We start from the raw sequence: 23551 nt of genomic DNA on the forward strand, positions 1-23551 counted from the left end.
TTCGAAAAGGCTTCCGGGCATCTTGGAGCTCGAGCACGAGGGCGCAGACAAATCACTGAGGAAGGCGACAAGTGCACTCTGGAAGCCCGACGTTTAAAACACGCCCTGCCGTTCTCGCTCTTTCAGGGACTACAGTTCTGACTCTATGCTCTGTCAATAGTATTCCGAAGTTTTCCGAGTATTTTTTTAATCCTTAGCGGGATGTAGCATATAGGAGTGTTGTGCAGATATCCGAAATAACGAAGACTTTAACGACGAACAGTGTTCGGGGTTTTTCGGTCTGGTTTTAAAACGAAAAGGGTGCCAATGAAAGTCAGAAACGAAACAAGAGACACATTCAGTTGAAATAATTTGTCCTAACTTAGTGATTTTATTATTTGAGCCGCAATTTATAAAGATGTCGAGAAATACGGAACTCTTCACCCATTCGTAAAAAAAAGAAAAAAAGCTTACCCTGACTAGCAGGAACTCGTAGAGGTTGTACTCATTTCTCTCCACGGTGTCTGAAAAAAACGTCGCAGTAATATAGGCGAGGAGTATGCAGTGTTGTTGGCGTTACCGAAAAAAAGTAACAAAATACGTTACTCGTTACTAGGAAATTTTAAGGAAGGCGTTACCGGCCAATGTTACCTCAAAATAAAGGCAACCCGTTACAGTTACCGTTACCGATAAAAAAGCACGTTACTTTTGCGTTACTTTTTAAAATTATGAATTAACACGATTTATTGTTTTGACGGTACAGGTACGCATAAACGCCATATTTGGAAAAAGAGAAATTTGTTTATGCGGAGCTGAAGAGGACTGCTTCATCATTTTTTACGGTTTTGCCTAAATACGAAACAAAACGCAAAGAAAAAACGCAACAATCTCAAATATTCGCATCACATTTTTTTTAAAAGAAACATAATACTATAACTGTTAAGGTTAAAAAAAAAACGAAGATCAGTGGTAGTATGGCTGAATGATGATATACGTGGCGCTGTCAAAACCAAAGAGCTTCACTGCATGCGCTATCGACGTGCGCCTAACAACGAACGGTTGAGAGTGGAACTTAAGGCCTCGTGTAATAGGGTAAATGCTTTCATAAGATCTGCGAAACGAAACTACTCTTCAGAGAAAATATTCAAAGTTCGTTTAAACTTTAAAGAGTTGAAATGAGGTTGTAGAATTAACGAATTAACTATATAACAATTGACGAGTTGCGTGGTGGCTCGCGAAAGAGCGTTCTAGAATTGATGCAGAAAAGTTTCGGTCCTAACCTCACTACAACTGTGGGCTCATTTAATGAATATTTGGCCACTGGCATCTATGAGAGCAGCCGTGATGGTCCAATGTACATACGTCAACGACGGGAATGTAACTGCGACTTCTGCAATACTTCCTACGGTTTCGCAGACCGACTTACGATACATTCCATCCCGCCTTAAACGACATACGTCTGCCGGGCTTGACGGCATATCTGTGAGGGATCTCTGCGATAATGTTGAGTCGCTCGAGAACGTGCTTTAATCTCTTATAAACAATATCATATAATCGGGATTGATGCCAGGCGACTTTAAAACTGCAATCGCAGTACCGATCTGTAAAGGCGGCCCGCGTAATCAGTTGTCTTCGTATCGACCATCTCGGTTCTGCGCTGTATTTCAAACATCCTCGAAAAACATCTGTTTTGTATGACAAGTTTTCTAGATAAACACGGTATCATATCACCCTCACTGTACGTTTTTTTTTATCGAGGCACGTCATCCCTGCTGGACTTGTTTTCAGATCCTTTGCATTCGTCATTCGACAAACACTCTTATGTCTGTGCGCTTTTTCTTGATGTTGCAAAAGCGTTTGATTCAGTGAACTATGACATTTTATTAGATACGCTTAAATGTCAACTGTAGGGGGGTCCTTTTGCTCGTTTGCTTAGAATTTCTTTGTGCGCACGTTTTCAACTCGTGTTGGCGAAGCTCGTAGTACAAAGGCTACACTTAGTTCTGGAGCATCACAAGGTTCCGCGTTATCCCGTTTTTATTTAGTGTAAACGTTAACTACCTTTCTCAAGTGGTTACCTGTAACGTATTGCAATTTGCAGATGACACTGATTTTTTCTTGTCATACTGATATTGCACATGCTATCCTAGACCTGCAGAAAAATGTCATTACTGTCATGAATTGGTTTACAAATAACAAAATAAGTGTAAAAGCCTCTAAACCAAAGCTGGTATGTTTCCGTAGCCCGTGGCAAAAAGTCAGATTGTTTTCGCCTTTGTTTTTGCACAAATCCAATAGCGTATCATCTTGCTGCAACCCTGTTCAATATGTCTCTCCTGTCAAGTATCTAGGAATATACTTTGATTCTGACCTGTCTTGGACTACGCACCTCTCTTTTGTGTTGGAACGACTGAGAAGTGTATCTTGTCAGTTCCATAACCCAATAGTGTTCCTTCCGTTTGCAAGTAGAAAAATGCTCATCCGTTTTATGGCGTATAGTGCTTTTAGGTACGGTGTTACTCTATTTTTTAACTTCTCTCGACAATGGCATGCCAGAATTGATAGCAATATGAGGTGATGTAAAAAAGCAACTGACACTTTGTGTAGTTGACTCAAATTGCCTTGTTTCTAATCGTTGTTTTTTCAGACGGTCGTTTTTCGTTACTTCTGGTGCAGCGAATTTCAAACTGAGAGGCTGGCCCCACGTACATTTAGGAACACTACTCGCTATGAAATTCCTCGTATCTATACTCATTATGTGGAAAGCATTACCTCATTTTACGTACCAAAGATCTTTAATGAACTACCAGACAAATTATTCTTAACCAATTCTAACCATGGGCTCAAAAAGAATCTGAAAAAGTTACTTCATGATACCACCAAGTGATAGATCTACAGTTAACATTTATTGAGTGTTGTTGCCTATACTTTGTTTTTATTCTGTTGTTAGCTGCTGTTTGTGTAGGGATTGGGCTGTACTGCGAGGTCATGCCACACAAGCCTGCCTTGGCTCAGGCAGACCTGTATATGTATTTGTCTATTCCTATGAATAAAAGTTTATTATTATTATTATTAACATGGCGCCCTACAAACACGAAAAAAAGAAGTGCAATTGTTTTAGGTCTTGAAAGAAGATGTAAGGACTAACGTAACTACGTTACTTATTACTTGAAACAAGTAGCGTAAGTCCGTTACCCGTTAATGTTTTGAAAAGTAACGAGAACAATAGAGAGTTTTAGGGAACCGTTTTTGCACATTCTATACGTATGCGGTATCACACCCGCAATTCGTACCGGAGGGCCTTTTGTACCGTATCGGATGTGCAAAAACGGCTCCCTAAAACTCTCTATTATCTACGTTACCGTAAAAAGTAACTTAACGTGTAACCGTAACGCCGTTACTTGTAATGCATTACCACCAAAACTGGAATTGTGCTTTATTTGTAACAAAATGATAAAAGATGACTTGACATTAAAATTGTATTAAACGGAGAAAATATGGCAATGACAAGAAAATAATAAATAGGCTGATTGATTCAAGATGCGAACTCATTGTTTTATATGGACACGTATGTCATGTCTGAATAAACAATATTGGTTTTGGAAAACATTACTTACCCTAACCGATGCTCTGAAAATATGTTGGAGATAAATTAAGCAGAACTAATACATGACGAAGAAATGTTCCGTGTAATATTTCGACCCTTCGAAAATCGACAAGTTTTGTGACCAGTATTGACGTCATTTGTCTCTGCCTGCCCCAGTCCCACTTGACCACAAACAGCTGGAAACGACAACGAACTGCCTTAAGCACGTGCAGCGTGTGCTAGAAAATATCATTGGTAGGCTCGCAATATCTCGGTGCTTGCCAAGTAAGCCTCGCGTGATTGAAGGGCGGCAAAGAATGTCTTCGCGTTCCTGTTGCACTTCCTCCAGGTTGGCCCTCGTTTGTTGTTTCTGTTTATGCACAACTGTGCACAACTGGGCCAGACAGTAAGTCGGCCTAATTTGTTCTGCATTCGCAAATGATTTTCCTCTTGTGCTTATCACGTGATTCTAAGATGTCGGGGGTTTCTGTGTGACAAGAAATGATCTGTGCGTGCCAGTTTTCATGCACGGTTGCTCTTAAGGCGTCAGGTCGTCTGCAACTCGAAACTTCAGGAAAAACAATTCAACGAACAGGAAAAAAAATCCTTTAAGGAGGCAAACGCGGACGTACCGCAAGTTCGAGTTCACAGCAAAAATTTACGCGGTCTGGCGGCCGACATGAAGAACAAAGAAAAAAGATTTCAATGCACGCCTTTGGAGATACGAACAGACTCGCACCTATGGAGTCTCCGTCGTCCCAAAACAATTCTCCTCGAGCCGTTCCCTTGATATCAGGCGCTGCAAGGAGCACGATTGGATTCTGTCGACTGTGAAGAAAAACAAAAGGAAGTAAAAAAGCTTTCTAACAATCTTCTAGGGTTATATCTGTAAAGTAGCATATAATGTGGTAAGCTTTGAAAGTTGATTGCTGTCCCTGTTTTTTTTGTTTTTTTTTGTGCGCCAGCGTTTCATCATATTCAACGTCGCGTAGATGCCGCTTGTTCATGTCTTCTTGAAAATCTGTCCCTTACGGTCTCTCGGAGTGAACCACTAGACATCGAGGCACTCCACATATTTGAGACTTCTTATCTCTCTGCCAGAAATTTCAGTTTGAGCGCTATTTTATATCAAATTGGGTGCACAGACGACAACTGCGGAACATCTGGTTATATCCTTGGACCATGAAGATTTAGATATTGTTCCTAAAACGTGAACAAAAAATACTTTTAACAATCAATGTGGTGCAGGATTGGGTTTCATGAGAAAAACGAGACGCCACGCTCAACCGACACATATGTCATGTGACATCACGATGTCATTAGACTTCACGTGACGTGACATAAACTCACAATATGTTGCCACCTCATTTGTAGCACATGCTCTTCGTCTCCAAGTTTGTCTGCTATGACCAAATCAGGCTTCAATTTATTGAAATATCCCACCAAAAGCGTTACCTCTGGGTCGTGGTGAGGGCTGGCTCCTGGCCCGGAACAACGAAACCTCCGCGTATCAGGATGTTCACGACGTTCAAGGGCGAAGGAAAGGTTCGGTAGCGGCCCTCGGGATGATGGTACGGTGTTCCGCGATCGAGGTCAAACCATACACCGGCCGGGACGTATGCATTGACTTCCGTCTGGTTCTGCAGTTGAGAACAGCAACTAACACTCAAGAGGGGAAGGCTCTTTATAAGTTCGAAAAGAAGTGTAAGCAATTTTTCCACTTAAAATATCTGTATTTCTCATTGACATGACGGTGAGAGATAGAAAAAAAAAAGCTACAGGAACAGGTACCCAGCACCATAAACTTTTCACCAACAGCGGCCATACGCACATAGAGAGGACATGAATACCACAGGCATTGAGTGTCACGAACGATTTGCAGTCAGTTATTTCCTCCGAGTCCGTGTCCGCGTCCCGGCATTGTTTGTATCCAGAGATGTAATGACACTGAATGTATGAATTTCACGTACAAAACATTCTGGAAGAAATCAGTAGTAAAGGTGTCATAAGGAACCGAAATGCCCGTACATAACAACGTCTTGAAGTACCGATTTTCTAGTTTATAAATTTCAATGCAGGGTGACGAAAGTACATGATGACGCATATTTTAATGGGCGAAACATTTACACCGTGACATATAATATACAAAACCGAAAATAACTTTCATGGCGAGAGAGCAACAACGTCTCACAGTAAAAATGTATTTCGTTTTCGCCCCTAACCCTTAATGTCTGACGGCTTAAATATTCAATAGAAACGATAAATTTTTGAAAGAAAGTGAATTGTGTGGCATACACGTTAGGTACTAATAAATGTTTTTCCCCTTGAGTTCCGTGATAATTTAAGTGTCGTTTGAACAAAATATGGCTCACAAACTCTATGCCAACAATGAGATAATTGACTTACACTACTCAATCTAAACAAATACAATTGAGTCCGTGTTCTGAATTTGAGACGTTCAGATCGCATATTGGAACATGCCAATGCTTTTTGAATGCACCCACTTCGTACAATGCCGGGTTGAACATCAGGCCCGGTCCCCAGAGGAATTGCTCGTCGATGTCGTATGTGCTTGGATCTTGAGGGAACCTAAACGAGAACATCATGATCAATTTGAAAACAGTTAATAACTTCAATTTTCTTTATCTTAAATGTAGGCAAGCAAACAGATTGTTTCCATCATCACAGAGCTTCATGTCTCAAAAATATATCGGACTAGATTTAGGACATTCATCTACTTGAATCTGCTGCATCTCTTTTACTTTAAGAGCACGATGCCGCACATACGTTTACAGTGAATGTTGTATTATTAAAATGTCTTTTCTAGAAGGACCTGCCAAAAATGCTTGTGCTGAAAGAGTAATGGTATTTTATTAGAAAGCAGCATCTGCTTGGTTTAGTTGACTTGCTTTATTAAGATGCACACACACACAGAAGAAGAGTTTTATTAGTGCACTTCTAACTTTACCACCAGTTTACTCGACTTGGCGGCCACAAAGATATGCTGGTTTGCTGGTGAAATTAAGCGACTAAGAAACGTTTCAATATTCTTTTTATTTATGGGCTTTAGATTGCATAGGGCATTTACGAATCTGAAGCCCAACCTCCATACTTAGATATCCGACTTCATGGTGAAATAAACGCATCGAAAATTGGACGCTACCAGCCAAGTATGTCAGTTCCATAGGAAATCAAATAATTTTTATGTGCATCCAATATCACTTCGCAGCAGTACTAACTTTATTTAGGTTCATCGGGCGATCCAGAACATTTCACTTTCGTTATCGGAAAACGCATGTTTTTGTTTTTTTTTCGTGTATGTGAATGAGGAATCGTAGCCGAGAAGCCTCCGCAACTTGCTCGTGTGAGCAGGCGAGTTCTAAGCATATTTTCACACATTTCCCTATAGCAAAACCTTATTTCTTCCCCGCCTTCACCGTGAGCAAAAGCGAACCCCAGGAGAAGTACTGCCGCTGCCCATTTTGTCGCTCTGCACGGCGGAGCCCAGCCTAGTTGTTTACCTTGTAAATTGGAAAATTAGTAAGTGCAACACGACTGATAATTGGGGACCATTAACGTGCATCATGGAGTGCGCAGCGTCTCATTGTTTATGGCTGATTCTGACTGTTGTTGCTCGTTTATATCATACCTTCAGCTATAGTGCTAACTACTTTAAGCAGTCCCTCAATCTGTGTCGTCACGTGAGTAGGCAATGATGGTAATATTGATACCATATGACGATGATAAGATGTTTAGTGTGGGTTTTGTGCAATGACGTGTACGTTTTTGCTTTCTCTGAAAGTCAGCCGAGCAGAAACGTTCACCTACGGACTGTTTTACTTAGAAAAAGAGTGTACAAAGTACTAGGAGTCTTAATTTCTGCTTTACGAAATCACTGTTTATGGTTCCTGTACTGCCCTCCGCAAGAAACAAAATAGGCTAATATTAGCGGCCAGATGTTTTAGTGGCGCCCTCCTACGGTTCCCCCTTGTGACGTCATTACCTTGCAAACAACAAGTTTGATGGTGTTTGTAAATAGCATAGTGGAAGCTTGAAATCATTGCGCTCTCAAAGGAACACTGCCAACACAGTCAAAATAAAACTTCTGTCATTCCTCTTATTTCCATCGATGATAAATCCCCTTTCCGACGTCATAGTCAGCGTTCGGCCCATCGTGGAAGGCCGACTACAGCGACGCTTTTGGTCGCGCACGTCGCCAATATAGACTTGCAGATTCTATTGCATACGGTTCGAAATTTGAAACTTTTTCTAACGGTGAAAACTTGGCCCCTCTTCGAATTTTGCAGGTTCAGCAATTAAGGGAATTCGTAGTGTTAATGAAATATTATTATACTAACAATTTCAAGTATAGAGTTAACAAACAAAAAATATCTTAGGCATTCTGGAACCTTTTCCACTCATCTGCCGTACAGAAATTACGGAAGGTGTTTAAGAAAGTATTATACTGCATTCTACTTTAACATACGTCCGGAAGAATTGTACGATTTGCCGTCTCTGAAAGACAAGAAACATGAATGAAAGGAGTGGTGCTCTCGTTATGTCTAGGTGTATTCACACTGTTGCTTCATTTGCTGTTCAATTTACCTCTGCTAACATTGTATAGCCTGTTCTGAGCAAAATGTTCGTGTTTCTATTGTTTTATATATTTTGAGCACTCTGTTGGGTTGCCATTCTTTCGCACACAAGTACTTGCGCGCTTATACGGGCCTTCGATCAACTTATGTACAAGAATGGCTAAATCAACAATTTATCATTATTGTTTGCTGCCGATTCTACATCTTACACAAAGTAGGAACACAGATTTCGTAAATAAATACTCCTACTATAGGGAGTGTGAAACACCTAAAGGGAGAACGCCTATCCGTTCTGGCAGCAACACATACGACAGCGTCTGCGTCATGTCTTCACGCTCAGGCCTTGACCTGCAGCGTCTTAACCCTGTCTGCGCCTCCCCGTGGCCGCATTTCTCTATCTCGACTTGGAGTAAATGGTCGGTACCTCGACATTTGAAAACATGTCAATGTCCAGCGTTGCTCTTCAGGTGTTCTCACTTCATTCGACACGCAGGAGTTGCTCGAACCTTGATATCAATCGTCCCCCGTAAGCGGCAACGACTGCAACACACCGCCATGTTTGTATTTTTTATCTGCGCTAGAACATGCCTCTATAAACTGTTTGTATGTCTGACGGTCCGACCGTAACTACGGGACAACATTTAATATTTCACTAAGTGATTAAAAAGTATTTTTTACTCCTCTTATTATCAGAAAGCTCTTCGCTCGCTGGCCAAGTTTGAGGAGACTAACAGATATTTAAATAATCGGGGCTGCTTTCACATGTGCATGGAGGGAATGTGTTTTTAATTTCCAGGTCTTGTGTAAAAGAAAGTTAGCGTCGACGCTGTCCTTGAACGCTTGGTATAGCACTGTGCTGAACACTGATTAGAAACTAAGGTCGGTTGCTAGCCGGGATGTCTCTTCCAAATGCGTCTAAAAGGTGCCACGCCGCCACGCCACTGTCTTGTCGCACGCTTCCAATAATCGGTTACAAGTTTAGAACGTTAGAAACGCGCCGGATGCTCCTCCCACACCTTCATTATCGCCAACCACTGCTCTTTCGCGATACGCCGATAATCCGCTACCGAGGTGCTCGTCACGATGGCGTCGATACTTCTCGGACCTACTGCCCTTCTTCCTCTCTGCTCTACATTTTACTGTATCTTTTATTAGAGTAAATATTTTGTACCTTATTTACATTCAAAATCGATCTTTCTGAGATACTAGATATGTTGTTCCGCGAGAGTAGCTCGGGCCTATTCGAGAAAGATACGGTACACAGCTCTGGTTGTTTTGTTGGCGCGATGCGATGCTGTGTCTGATACGTAATGGTGTTTATTTATCACATCCCTTCATTGTATCTAAATGTAGGGCTAGATTAAACTTCACGTACTCCATGAACAACGGCCTTGCGACGGTCTCGCCTAGGACGTGGCTCCTGTAGAAGAGTGTGTACAGGTAAGGCAGGAGCGTGTACCGCATCATCAGGGTCCTTCGAGCTGCGTCAAGCACCACAGGTCCCATGCTGTATGGATCTTGGTCCTGGAAAAATTTCAAACGGGCACCATAATATTTTATTGCATTAACTCAGCATTGTTCAGAATGAATTTGTTGTGCTCACAGCCCACAAAAACATCATTATTTTTTATTTACGCTTTAGCAGTCGCAAAAAAAGAAAGAATTAGTGTTAATTCTTTCAGCTCCCGGCCCAAACTTTGTTGAATATCGTTTATGGGGCGCTACTATTTGTTATATTCAGGAACTGGGGTGGCGCAAGGAGCAGGACACTTGCTTTGCTCCGAAGGTTGTTCGGGATCCCCCAACAAATTGAGATTTATTTTTGTACGTGACAATAAAACAAGGTGCATGGACACAACTCATCGAATTTTTAAATACAGGGTCGCGTAATGTTTTATATATTTTAAAATATCAAAAAGAATCTCGGGTGAAGTATGACGTATCACGGTTCCAAAAGAGGTTTTTCCAAACAATTGTTGTTGTTTTTCCGCTTTTTGTGACTCGCGCTATCCCGCCGAAAGCATTTTATTAATTTGTTTATTCTTTTTTCCTAGGATCATCCGCGGTTCATCAAATCAAACGAAATTTTTCACGGCATTTGACTTGTGTTGCTTTCCATATCATACCCTAATAATATCGGTTTTTCCGGGCTACCAGGCTGGGTGTTGGTAGAGATTTGTAATCGACTCCACGTGCAACGCCTCAGAGATGTTGTATAATGTAAACACAAGTCGCATCTGTTCTTTGCAATTTTTTTTCGAGTGGGGGTGCGAAAGACTTTCAGAGGAAAAATATCGTATAGTCACCACATTTCGTGTGCTCCAATTACAATATCTTAAGCTTCTACAAATTTCAAATCTTAATTCACAACGTGCAAAGAAGCACATCGATCGGCCTTTACATGATTCTTGTTACTGTTTCGCCGGAAATTAAACCAGTCGCCGGTCTATAGTCTGCATAATATGCATGTTGAAATGTTGAAATGTTTCACGATATAGATTATCAAATATGCAAGGATTTCTTTTATTATCGTTCGTTGTGACAAGACGTGACATAATTTATGCATGCCATATAATTTTAATAATGATTTTTGTATGATACAGGCTTTACTGTACATTGATATAACAGGCATATGTTAATATGTGCTGTTTGTGATAATTTTATGCGCAGACTAGTCACTCGGTTGGGACTATCTAAGGAGCAAACATGTAGGTATTGTGCTACTACTGACAAGTTACTTCTACCTGGTTACGTTTTTCGGGAACGAGTAACGCATTTAGTCATTTTTCTAGAAAAGGAACGAGTAACGTACTTAGTTACTTTTGAGGCCAAGTAACGAGTAGCGGTATTGCGCTACCTCTGAAGAGTAACCTGTGCAACACCGTCTAAACAGCCTAGTGCTTATTGTAACCGGAGTATGAGTCTATTCTTACAAAGGCAGATGGACGACCCAAATAATAACTACATAGTATGAGATGACGACAGTATAGCAACGTTTATCTTTCAAAACACATCAGTAGAACTCTGTATCTGGTAATGTCCTTCACTCAGCCAACACAATAAGGTTAGTTGGTTGAACCTTTCGAAAATCGAGTACAAACCGAATGCAAATCCGGAGGTAGCCAACACGAAAAGGCACAGAACCGTTGTTAACTCGAACTTTAGAAACAGTGAGAACAAAAGAAAGTGGGGAATCCCAGGTTCACCAGCTCTTCCTGAAGCACAACACTGCCGTTTCTTTGAGCGCGCTAGTAGAACGAATCTTCAGCGCAGCCCGAAATGTATCCTCAAGGAAGCGGGGAAACATAATTAATGCAAAGTTGGAGAGGCAGCTACTGCTAAAGTGCAAAACAAAAGCACTAATGTGTATTTGGCCGTCAAAGTAACGAGAAAGGTAACTCGTCATATGTGAGATAAAGTAACGCGTTCCTTTTGAGAATCGCGAAAGAGTGACTCATATATTTTAGTTTTGAGCGAGTAACAAGTAACATATTGGTACCTTTTTGTTTGGGTAAAGTGTACATCCTCCAGATGTTCTAACAATATATCGCGTGAACGCCGACCGGCCGATGGATCAGAGCCTTATAACGACGTGAATCAGCAAGTCAGCGAGGCTAGGCGTGTGCCTTTTGCAATACGCGTTTAGCCTCGCTCAGAGCCGTATATGTAGAGAGTTTGGTCAATGGGAGGCACGGGCAGAGCCAGGGTGTGCACCAGATTCGGAAAGAGGGCTTGGCATGCTCTCTTGACCAACCAAAAGCCGAAAGGATCCCCTAGCGGTGGTAGCGAGAAACCGTTCTGATCAAAAGTCTGTGTTCATAAATGGTTTTAATAAGCGCGTAAGAGCGAAGTGTAGTAACTCTTTGTGGTTGAAAATAGGGTGCACGTGTTGTTTTGATCATGATCATGTAGAAAGATGTAAGAAACAAATGCGCCGCTCAACTCTGTGTTGCTCGGACAGAGTGTGAACGCTCGGACGGCAGATTCCCGGCCCTCGGCGCTTGGCGTACGGATTATGTCGATCGTTCCGCTAGTCGCAATCTTCCACCATCATTTTGAATGAACGTGATTGAAACATCACGTGTACCATATTTTCAGTCATCGAGAGTTACTCTAATGCAGTTGTCAGGTTTGTTTCTCGCGACCACCGCCAGGGTATTACTTCCGGCTTCTGGCTGGTCACATTCGAATTTCTGAAGACACCCTGGAACACGCCCAGCCCGCTTTCGGCCAATGACGCCTCCTCATTTGTCTCCTATACTTCCCAATGAATGGCCAACCTCTCTGAATATACGGCTCTGGCCTCGCTCACCTGCACTTTAAAGTCGCAGTAAGGCGCTGATCTATCGCCCGGTAGGGGTTCGCGCGATATTGTTTTAAAATCTGGAGGCTTACATGTCTGCTAATGAGTAGCTCGTTTTTTTTTTTGTTTGTTTTTTTCAGGCGAAATTTGCCTATGCGGGTACGCACGCGAGAATATGTTATATTTTTTGGGCTATGCAGTGCCACTTTCAGTATGAAAACATTGAAGCAGTTTTAGACTCAACATCTACCACGCATTGCTCTAAGGGCCAAAGTCGAGGACTTACTCAGGGATCATGTTCATTCTCTGTGCTTACCATTGCATCGTTGGTGTTATGGTTTCTGGAGAAGGGGTAGAACGCTCCTAGGGCTTGCCAACGAGCGCAGAGCTCCACCGTAGTGTTGGAGTTGAAGCCGCAGATGTCCGCACCGACCAGGGGTATGCCGTACAGTCCGAAACTCAGCACGTCTGAGGAAACATCAAGGGCGCATGTTGTAGTAGTGTGGAAACTGACGCTAATGTTCCGAATGTGCATTCGCCCTTTTGCTGCAGCCAGCTGGAATGACTTTGAAGTAGATGTGTCTAGTAGTAAAAGTTTGAAGCTGCCTTGGTGGGCTGGAGATGAAATCTTGAGAAGAGTACAGAAGCAAAAGCGCTTGGATCGTGCACTTCTTTCCTCCGTTTGTATAACATTCGTGCTGTTTCAAGATGAGGTGTTTATATATTCGGAAAATAATATTTTCAGCGGTAGATTTATTTTAAAAGAATTGTTCCCCGAGAAAACCTAATTCTTATGATAAAGGAAATTCTTAATTCCAACGGGCTGCCGCTTGCCAGTAGGAATACTAAGTGTCACCCTGCAAAATTTAAGCAATGTATATACTTAATCAGAAACTGGACAAAACAGGGATGTATCAAATTTTGCTAATAAAAATATTGCAAAAATAAAATATACAGTGGCGATTCCAGATGCCATGAGCAGATTCCAGTCAATCATGCGTACTGCACGCGCTATTGCAGAACACTTTATCACGATATTATTTTTTGAGATTATAAGTGAATTGTTTCTACTTTTTGCTTCACTGGAACATATTACTTTAAAAAATACACCTGAAAGTATTATATTGCTTTGAATGTATACTCGATAATTTTAAGATTATAAAGATATCTCTTATACCAGTGTATTAATGTAAAATTCATTTCGCGTACGTCAAATTCAATTACAAAGTTTTTTTTTGTGAAACTAAATAAATAAGCCATTGCTTTGCAGATTTAAACATAATAAGGTGATTCTATTTTTCCCCGGGAAGATATCTTGAAGCACTTAGGGTTTACAGCTAAAAATAACTTAAAGAACGAAATTAATGATCGAGGTAAGCGTCTTGAACATGCGGGCGTTTACGAGAAACTAAAAAAGAAAGAAAAAAGAATAATTTTGTTAGCGTTTATTAGTTAAACCACAGTTGGCCAATTTTTACGTCTTCCTTTTTCAAGCTACTATTCTATGTTGGGGGACAAATATTAACTAAAAAATTAAGATTACCTGATGCAAAGAGGGGTCCGCTTTACGATCTTTCGTTATCGGTGTGATATGATTTTTTCAGTGTGAGATTTTATCATATTTAGGAGAACTACAAATTATATCTATATAAACAAAAACGCTTTTGACACCTCAGAATATTTGACGCAATAGAAATCAGCTAGACAACATTCGTCACAATCGGAAACTGTCTTTGAAAAATAAATTTCAATTGTACGAGCAAATTTATGTAATAATTGTAAATATTAACTTTACGTTGTTTGTTATCGATGACTGGCGTATTTATTGACTTCTGCACTGTTAATATTTAAGTCTTAAAAATCAATACAAGTGCGTTAAAAAAAAATTAGAACCTCTGAAATTTAATTTAGTGAGCTTGAAGAGGAAGCAGTTTTATATAAAAAAAAAACCTGAACTGAAAAAAAACTAACAAAAAACCTCTTCGAACTTCTTCCAAGCTATCTCTGAGCAATCTAAGTGTTTTTAATAAATGAAGCGGCCCACTTCAAGAAGTAATTCGCATGTGAATCTTAATTAACTCAACTTTCCAAATGTAAAACAGCTAGACTGAGAACAATAGCCTTCGAAAGATTTTAGCATGTTCATGATGTAATACAAGTGAATGTTTTTGTTATTATTTAAGAGCGTAATTAGCCATAGTCAAAATAGAGACTTGGCGAGCGGTCAAACTCACTTGGTACGCTTAGCCTCAAGTCCTTCCAGGACGACTCAATGTCTCCAGACCAGTGTCCAGACCACGCTGCCTGTCCGGGGGACGTCGCACGTGAAATGACGAATGGCCGCTTCTGTCGAATAGTCGCCAGAGCCCTTGGCGATAAAAGCGGTGAGAAATCAGAATTACTCCTTCCACGTTGTGCAACATTTTATTCCCTTCTCACGCTTAAACATTCTGTCAGTTATGGAAATCGGAGTAATTGGTTGCTGCCTCACTAAATAAATCGTTACTCTATTGAAAAAAAAAATAAAGTAGAAAGTTTTATGTGCAGTGAAGAACAAGGCGCGTACAGTAATCGATAAATCCAAGCTTTTTTTTTTTCTAGATTGCGTTTAGATTTTGTTACTTGTACACTTTTTACGTGAACTGCTATGTGAATGCGCAGCCATATATAGCGTGTCCCAAAAGTAATACAATATTGTTTCGTCCCGAAAATAAAGTATGCATTGCCGAATTCCCATTCGCTGCCCAGGCATAGTGCCAGCGGTCCGATCCAGATGCCGTAGTTTACGAACTAACCGGTACTTGGTCTTAAAGTAGTAAGTGATTTTCTAAAATGTCCATTGGGAAAATGACAGCCAAGGGAGATCTCAAATACATGAAGCTGAACGGCGCCAGTTACGGAAAACGGGCGAAAATGTTCGTCAATTTTTCATTGAAAAATATTAGAAATTCGCGTATAACGTTTAATTGAGATGACGGTCAGTTATAAAACTTGGCACCTGGCCCGGAATGCTTGCGCTACATTTGGGTGGAGAATGAGCATTTGACGATGCGTAGTTTATATTTGAAGAGAAAAAACAAAACAAAAAAACATTAACAGTTTGTTTGGGACATTCTGTAGGAAAACATTAGCCTGTGCAGTTGTGAGACTACGAAATCTGTAGATTTGTTTTGGAAATATTTTTACCACGATGCATTGTTTTTACTTGAATATGCTCTGTAACTGAGAGCATAATGAACGTGGTGTGTGATGGCAATCCAACATCCTACTGGCTCCGCTGCCAATAAAATGGCGGCCTGCTAAAGAGGCGGAAGCGCCAGGCAAGAAACCGTCTCGTCCACGCTTTTTGTAACCCTGAGTGACTATAGCTGCATTATAATCATGCCCACGAATGGCATTATGGTTCCACCAATTACTAGTCTCTTTGATAGGTCAAAATATTTGCACTAAGGTTTTACGCTTAATGCGCTCCGCCATGGCTCTACATTTGGGTATTCTTTGCTTGAACGTAACTACGTGTTTATCAGCAATGTATAAATTTCAGAAATGCATTTACATAATTATACTACATCCTCGATGCGTTCACCCCATTAGCCATCAACCATCTTTCACGTTCCACTGGAGGCTAAGTGCAGTTGACCAAAAATATTAACTCATCTATACCCGTGACACCCATCACAAAATACGAGTTGAAGGTGAAATCCCTGGTGCCGATTCATTAAAGACAGAGGTATGATCTACTCGCTGAATAACCTCTCTTAATGTGCTGAGTCGTCCTCCTTAATGTGCTGAGTCATCCTTCTCAGTGTGCCGAGTCATCATATTATTCCGCTTAGTCATCCACTGAGTGATCACGTTTTGGTACCTTTCGTGTCACCGGCGTGTTTTCGCTCATGCACTTTGAAGGTCAACTCATCGACGAGACATATAAGGCTTTCGCCTTAAAATATTTACTGGAACACGCTATTGGGGACTAAGATGCTAGCTTTAAACTCATGGAGACAACAACAACAATGACGGGCGCTTGGCTGCGTCATTTTTTTTTTTGTCTTATTCTTGTGGTCTCTGCTTAACATTGGGGCCCCTGGGGTTTTTGGTGCATGATGCGAATAACCTTATCATATTTTGAACGAACTAACGAAAATGCAAGTAGTGATTTTCCAGATGCATTGTGGCGCGGACCTATGAGGACCTATGAGTTCAACGATGTGTGCATAATGTGGGAACATACCGCTTCAATTGTTCAATCTTCTTGCTCACATTGTAGTTTTTAGGTCGCATCGTTTTCTGGGCTTCGTCAGTCAAGAAAAGTCTTTAGATCGCGTTGGCTGTACCAGGTTTCAGCTGAAGGTCAGACGCAGCCAACGGTGAGTCTGGACTGAAGCTAAATCAGGCAGCGTCACATGCGCAAGCCTTTTCGTTTATGATTGGTTGAGCGATGATGGAACACATACAGAATCACGACGAACATCAGGGGGCTGAACTTTTTACGGTGTCTTATTTGCCCATCAGGTCGTAGCGTTGCCTGCGTCCGGACTTAGGGTGAAACGAAGTAAAGCAAGCTGGATACACTGCAGGAAAGTAAACGAAGATGCTTTTTAACTATTTAATCAGATGGTTTGTACGTGAAAAGCCGTCATAAGGAACCGTCAGAAAGTCCCGCCAGGAGCACCCGTCACGAGGACCCATCGAAGACCCTTTATTAAGTACTGTCGTGAGGGACCATGACGTCACGTGGCACCATGACGTGATCATTACGTCGTCACGTTAAAATGTCACATGAGAACATAATCACGGTATGTGGTCGTCAATATGACGTCATATTATGTCGTTACGATGTCGTCAGGATTACATCACGTCATGTTGACATCAACATAATGTCAATGTGACGCCGGTTTGACGACACAGGGACGTGATATTTAAGTCATTAAAATGCCATGGTTCACGTGACGTCACAGTTCCTTGTGGCGTCATCGCGATGTCTCATGACACCAACAAAATGTATGATGTTTTGAGGTCACGTGAGACCTTGACGTTACGTGGCCCCATGTCGTTGTATGACGTCACGGTCGTTTGATATCGTGGAGTCACGGAACACAATGAACTCGCATGATATCACGTGACTCTGTGAGTTCACGTATTCACGTGACGTCATTATGTGATGTGATGTAATACGCACTTTACACCTGATGAGCTAACTGATAACATATTCAGTGCATTGTGGTCTTTGTGAGCACAACCAGTATAGAGCAATTTTGCTTTCGTAGAGTGCATCACATACTTTCATTCGAGATCATGCTTCTTGGTTGTGACTTAACAATAAAATTTTTACCTTGCTCATACTTTTAGAGCATAAAATGATTACTTTGGTTGTAATTTTACTTCGAGTGATGACCATTTCTACGTTAGGCGCTTTGTTTGAAGTGCGTTAGGGTGTGTGCAGACATTCCTGTTTCTTGTAATATTGCATCACAGTTGTCGCGTTCGAAGACTGCTGGCGCATATATATGTTTTTTCATCAAAAGCGATCTAATTTTTTTTGGTAAGATATACATATTTTATTATATTGAATGCCATCTTGAGAGCTTTTTGTTCATCAAAGAACAATGCAATACCTTTTTTTCTTTTTTTTTTACAGGGGCAAGGCAAGGAGCATATTATAGGTTTTACTTTAATTGTCTCTAATTAAATGTTACTTGCACCTAGGCTGCATTTTCTTCTTAATAATGGGTGGCCGTTATGAAATAAATCAAACTGCGCCCAGTCGTCTTTCAGCAGTAAAACATTCATTTACATAACAATTTTTTAACGTGGTTAGGAAGCTCTGTAAGTTTAATGCTTGTACTGAAGTCATAATTAAGATAAGAAAGGCGTTTTGTTTCAAACTTTATTACCAGGCGGCTCCTGGAGCCTCAAACGACACACAATTTACCGAAACTCTCCTGCACCTAACGACACTGGAGACATCTGGCCAAGAAGTTTGAATCCTGAATATATCTCCATTTGTGCACGAATGTAGCCACCGTAGCCAATACATTTACCCCATCCGTCTTACTCACCCATCGCGAGTAGCCCTTCGCGCGTTCAATGGACGTTCAAGAGGTTTTCGTCTCTACAGCAGTGGTTAGAGCGCGTCTCCGTAAGGTATTAGCAGGGTGCTATTCTTCCTATGCACCAAAAGCAGTCTCCAAGTGGCAAGAACAAGTTCACGAAAGCCGGAGTATCTAGTTGTTGGACATCGTGATTATAACAATTAATTTTAGTTCTAAGAAAAAAAACAGACACACACTGGAGAGAACACAAGTATTACGTTCGGCGCCACGAGTCCTGGCTGCCAAAGCTTCCGTGGTCTATCAAGCTGCCGAGCTACCTGCAGCAGGAGGCCTGCGCGTGCGCTTCTTTGCCACCGCCAGGATGGCCGCAGGCAACATGACACTTTTGCGACGTCATCAGGCAGATATTGAGGGACCACTTTTGAGGACGCAGAAACACACCAGTTGGGGTCGCGTTCCATGCGTCATAGTTAAGCACTAACTTACAGGTATATCATAGAGGTATTTACGCCGAACGGACAACACTGCGTTCCGAAAGCGGCTCAACCCTGTAGATGTTGTAGACGAATACAGAACACACGAACGCTGCAGAAATAAACCGAAACAAAACAGCATCGCGTACGTAAGTAGAGCGCTGGGCTCTGAGCTTTTTATCAATCGCAACTAGGTCATCACCGTGCTGCGTGTCCTAAATAGCAAGGTCGTAGTGCTAACCGCTTGGAATCACCCACAAGAGGTCAACGCGGGGCGGAGATTGGACACGAGTGCTGCGTCATCGTTCGGCCGGGGTTCGTGTTCTCAATGATTAAACAGGTGTCCCAGCTGAAGGGTAACGCCGCACCCGTGTCCCATATTCGCCCAGCACTGGCCTCCCATTGATGGCGTCAATAACCCAACGCTATTGACCTTGGTATCTAAGGGATGTTGCCCGATGGTGCATGTGCTCCGGAGCTTGCGGGGGTGGAGGTAGTGACTTGGGCCTGGCTACATTTCATATGTAACGAACAGGTTTTATGATCGGTATCAGGAGCACAATGAAAGCTTGGAGCCCCTGCATTTCTTAACCAACCTCGTGACCGTCGACAGATTGACGCTCTTAGATTTCTCTTAGTTTTGCAGAGGAAAGCAGAATTAATCGCGGTAGCCACAGCGATGCTTTTGGTTGGGCACGTCACTAATACCTACTTGTAGGTCGCTCTGGCCTCTAGGTGTCCGTAGATGTTGTGCACATCGTAATGCGCCGAGATGTGATGGAGGTCGCTCATGCACAGAGTCTTGACAGAAAGGGATTCTCCTCCAGGGACGTACGGGGGATGTTCGAGGCGGCTGTCTTCGGGACATCCGCCGGCATGGCCATTGTAGAAGACGGACGGCTCGTTCATGTCCTGTGTGCGAGGGTTGTTATAGTCCTCGATGCATACGCCCCAAGATTACCGGAAGACTTTTGTCGTTAATTAGTTTATTTTTATTTCGATTTATTAATTTCTCGCATAGTTAACAATGGTGGTTTGAGGAGAGGAGACAAGCTGCAAAAGGCTAGATTGACAGAGCCGGCGCCCTGCATTTGGCACATAGGCAAGCTGAATTGTAATAAAGACCTTTAGAACCAGAAATATTAAGTTGTACGCTAACATATAAAGGGCGTTAACGGTTTACAGAAATCTTAATGTCTACAAGAGCAATGGCGAATCTGACAAGCTAGAAACTATATCAGCTGTTCAAAGTGTAGGCATCTAGGCGCCGCTGCCATTGCCCTGGAAATTCTATTAACCCTTCGACACATAGATATCTGGGTTGCGTGACTGCAATCGAATGAATTAACGTATATGTGCGGTTTGTTTGCCACAGGCGGCCCTCCTCTATATTTTTTGCTCTGTAACTTGTTCCTGCAATCTCAAAATTTTAGCTGGTGTAACTTTTCCCGTCACTAGAAATTTCATTTTTTACAACTTTTCATCAGCTATAGACATATATCGCGCCGCCATGACAGCCTCTACATCTGTTATGCGTAAAATATGCTGTTCCGATTGCTGGATATTCAAAAGTCAAAAGGGTCATCAACGTCCCCTGCAAGTTGTATCATGCTAGACTTGTTGAGCAATTTTTTATAGTCAGAGTTGCGGGTCAAACTTGAGCGACCCTTGCAATTAACTTAGTTAAAATACCACTTGTCTATTTGTATTAAAAAAAACGTATTTTTAATAAAAGAAAGTGTTATTTGTAATGATGTTCTGCAGATCGTAGACTACGAACCAAGGTAAGGTATAATGTGCGTAGCTATCGTTTTGTTATGAGGGTATATTAATATAGTATAATAAAAACTTTCTGTTTTGTCGTCATTTCACTAGCCTTTGTAAAATGATCTAACTTTAACGGAGAATATATGACATGCCGAAGGGGATTCCACAAAGTAAAAGTTACTCGCTTTATTAGTTTACTGTTTGCGTTAATACTTTACAGTTTTTAAAAACCTATTGAGAATGGATATAACTAAAATCTTACCCATATTACGTATTTTGCTTGCATGTTTGTTTAAAAAACATTGTGTAGTGCAGAAGCTACGAAACATCGTTATACATATTTGTAATTCAATACTGGAAAAAGTAAGGTCCACGTTTTCCAAAATAAAACATCGAGTTTAGCTTTTGCCTAGGGCTTTGATAATGTTTATTGTTCAGTAACGTGTTCATTTCTACTCTAAATCGTTATTCCGTGTACACGAAGCCTCCTGCATCCTGATTTAGTAAAACCTTTTTTGGTATATGATAGTTTTCATTATTTCCTTAACAAGGAAACTTGAAAAGAACTAAGATCGCGCGACAGTTTTTTTTAAAATATATCTTGATAAATAAAAAAATGAGATCATATTTGAACATTTCGTGCTATGTCAAACGCTGGAACAAATAAAGTTTTTTTTTTTCTGTCTAATTTTTAAGTTTCTTACAACGAATTTCGGTTAGTTCAGTTTACATCTTGGCATTTAAAACTCGGGGCATTTAAGCAAATACACAATATAGAACCCTTGGCGTTTTTTGTTTCGCTATAGAACGCGTTCCGTGAGCGCTTTTTTGGGAAGCAGTTAGTTTACTTACAATCCAGGCTCCATCAAATGGCACCACGTCGTGGAAGTTCTTAAACTGCGAGATCCAGTATTCCTCCGCCCTCGGATGTGAAAAGTCAGGAAACACGCTGCTGTTGGCATTCCAAACCTGAGCAGAAAGTACAAAGCCAATAATTTCAAATAATTTTTGCATTTGATTTTAGCTTATCAAGTTACCAGCCATCGTCACTTTTTTATCATTGTTTATATTTTAGTGCCCTGAAGGGAATTAAATGGCCGGGTGTGTTTACTCACCCCAGCTCGAATCACGTGGACTGGAGGCCAGCGTTGCAGAACCCAAAGATATCTCACTTAATCTTACACCTACCCGTTTTGATCTGGATGAGTATCTTATCCGCGAGGGGTCCTGCGCCAGCACTTCGCGATTCACGGTAAAGAACCCAGGCTAGGAGTAATACTGCACTGGGTCAATTTATTATCTACTGCGGCGATACCAGGCCCATGTTGTGGCTTCCGCTGCCTAAACACAGAAAAAACAAATAAATATTTTTAAACAAACAAATGTTTTTTTTTATATTGGCACAAAAGTAGCAGTCGCCAAGCAGATGGTCAAAACAGCTCTATTACAAAAAGGGAAATATTACTAGAGAGGAAAAAGGAAAAAAGGAGTGCGCACGGGAGCCTTAGCGCAAGCGTGGCGCTAAATCCGCTGCAGTTTTTTGTGCAGTGCGTGCTGTTGCTGCATATCCCGGTTTCATCGATGGCTGCTCGTGATTCAGCACCGGTCCCATTCGTCCTGTCTCCATCGTCTGAGTTCATCACCGAGCTGCAACTGTCGCCATCAACAGCGACCAATCCAACTTCATCTACAGTGGCGACACCGCACATAAAAGAGAGGATCAGGCAACCTCTCGACAGTGGGCACGGCAGCCTTAGCGCAAGCATGGCTCTAAAATCCGCTGCTGTTTTTTGTGCACGTTGGTAGACCCTCTTCTATGGTTAAAAGTGACCATCTATGTCTATTCGTTCTGCCGTGCCCCAAAACTTGTCTTGAGTGCATTGTTGAAATGTTAGACACGGTTTGTCTTTTATTGCAATTATGTGGCGGCGTGGAACAGAATCCCGGACCACACAATCCCGGACCGACCGTCCAAGAGATGTTGGCTCAAGTTCTTGAAAATCAGACCCAGATGACGAGGGAGCTATCAGCGATAAAAGAAAATCAGAAACATGCAGAGAATCAGGTTCAGCGGTTGAACGAAAAGTTGGCTGCTATAGAGGCGAAAATGTCTGTCTTGGAAACGACTGCAAATCAGTTTCCCGCTTATCAGCACAAGATATCCTTACTTAAAACCTAGTCGCAAAAATGTATGACAGAATTGATGATCTCGAAAACAGGAGTCGACGCAACAACATTATCGTTTACGGCGTTCCTGAGGCAGCCGACGAGACGGCCGAATCCCTCCAGAGTCAAGTCTTGAATGGCATTTTTGGTGAAAAGCTCGGGGTGTCTATTACAAGTACGGAAAGATTGCACCGTATTGGTAAACAAACGGATCATAGACCGAGGCCTGTTATGGTGAAACTTTTCAATTTCTCCGAGAAAACGCTTATTTTTAAAAACCACCGAAAACTGAAGGGCTCGTCAATATCTGTTTCTGAGGATTTTTCAGAAAGATTACGCGGCATTCGTAAGAACTTGTGGAACAGTGCTGCCGAAAACCGTTCAAGGGGTGATAAAGTCAATCGAGTGTACGATAAGCTCAAAATAAACAACACGCTTTAAGTCTGGGATTTTGAAAGGCAAACGAGGGTTCCAATGAATGAGCGGATTTCAGAACTATCCAACTGACAGTCAAAGCGAAAGTCTGATGATGGCATAAAACTTATTAACCTAAATGCAAGAAGCGTAAAAAATAAAACTGTCGACTTAGAGCATGTATTGCTTTGACATAAACCAGATATCATGGTTAT

The 23551-nt window shown here is 41.6% G+C and overlaps 1 protein-coding gene across 1 annotated transcript in view; it reads right to left on the bottom strand.

Moving 5' to 3' along the window:
• LOC8037543 (lysosomal alpha-glucosidase-like) overlaps positions 1-23551 on the bottom strand; it is a 112255-nt gene that overhangs the window by 2142 nt on the left and 86562 nt on the right. Inside the window, exons 9-17 of the mRNA XM_040215886.3 lie at positions 21609-21725; positions 19702-19901; positions 14698-14831; positions 12780-12931; positions 9536-9684; positions 6070-6154; positions 5021-5205; positions 4305-4393; positions 454-503 (exon numbers count right to left, since the gene is read on the bottom strand). Coding sequence (XP_040071820.1) covers positions 454-503; positions 4305-4393; positions 5021-5205; positions 6070-6154; positions 9536-9684; positions 12780-12931; positions 14698-14831; positions 19702-19901; positions 21609-21725 — 1161 coding nt within the window. The remainder of the gene's footprint in view (positions 1-453; positions 504-4304; positions 4394-5020; positions 5206-6069; positions 6155-9535; positions 9685-12779; positions 12932-14697; positions 14832-19701; positions 19902-21608; positions 21726-23551) is intronic.

This window comes from Ixodes scapularis, unplaced genomic scaffold (assembly GCF_016920785.2).
Source record: "Ixodes scapularis isolate PalLabHiFi unplaced genomic scaffold, ASM1692078v2 PGA_scaffold7__128_contigs__length_106722199, whole genome shotgun sequence".
NCBI classification, from domain to species: domain Eukaryota; kingdom Metazoa; phylum Arthropoda; class Arachnida; order Ixodida; family Ixodidae; genus Ixodes; species Ixodes scapularis.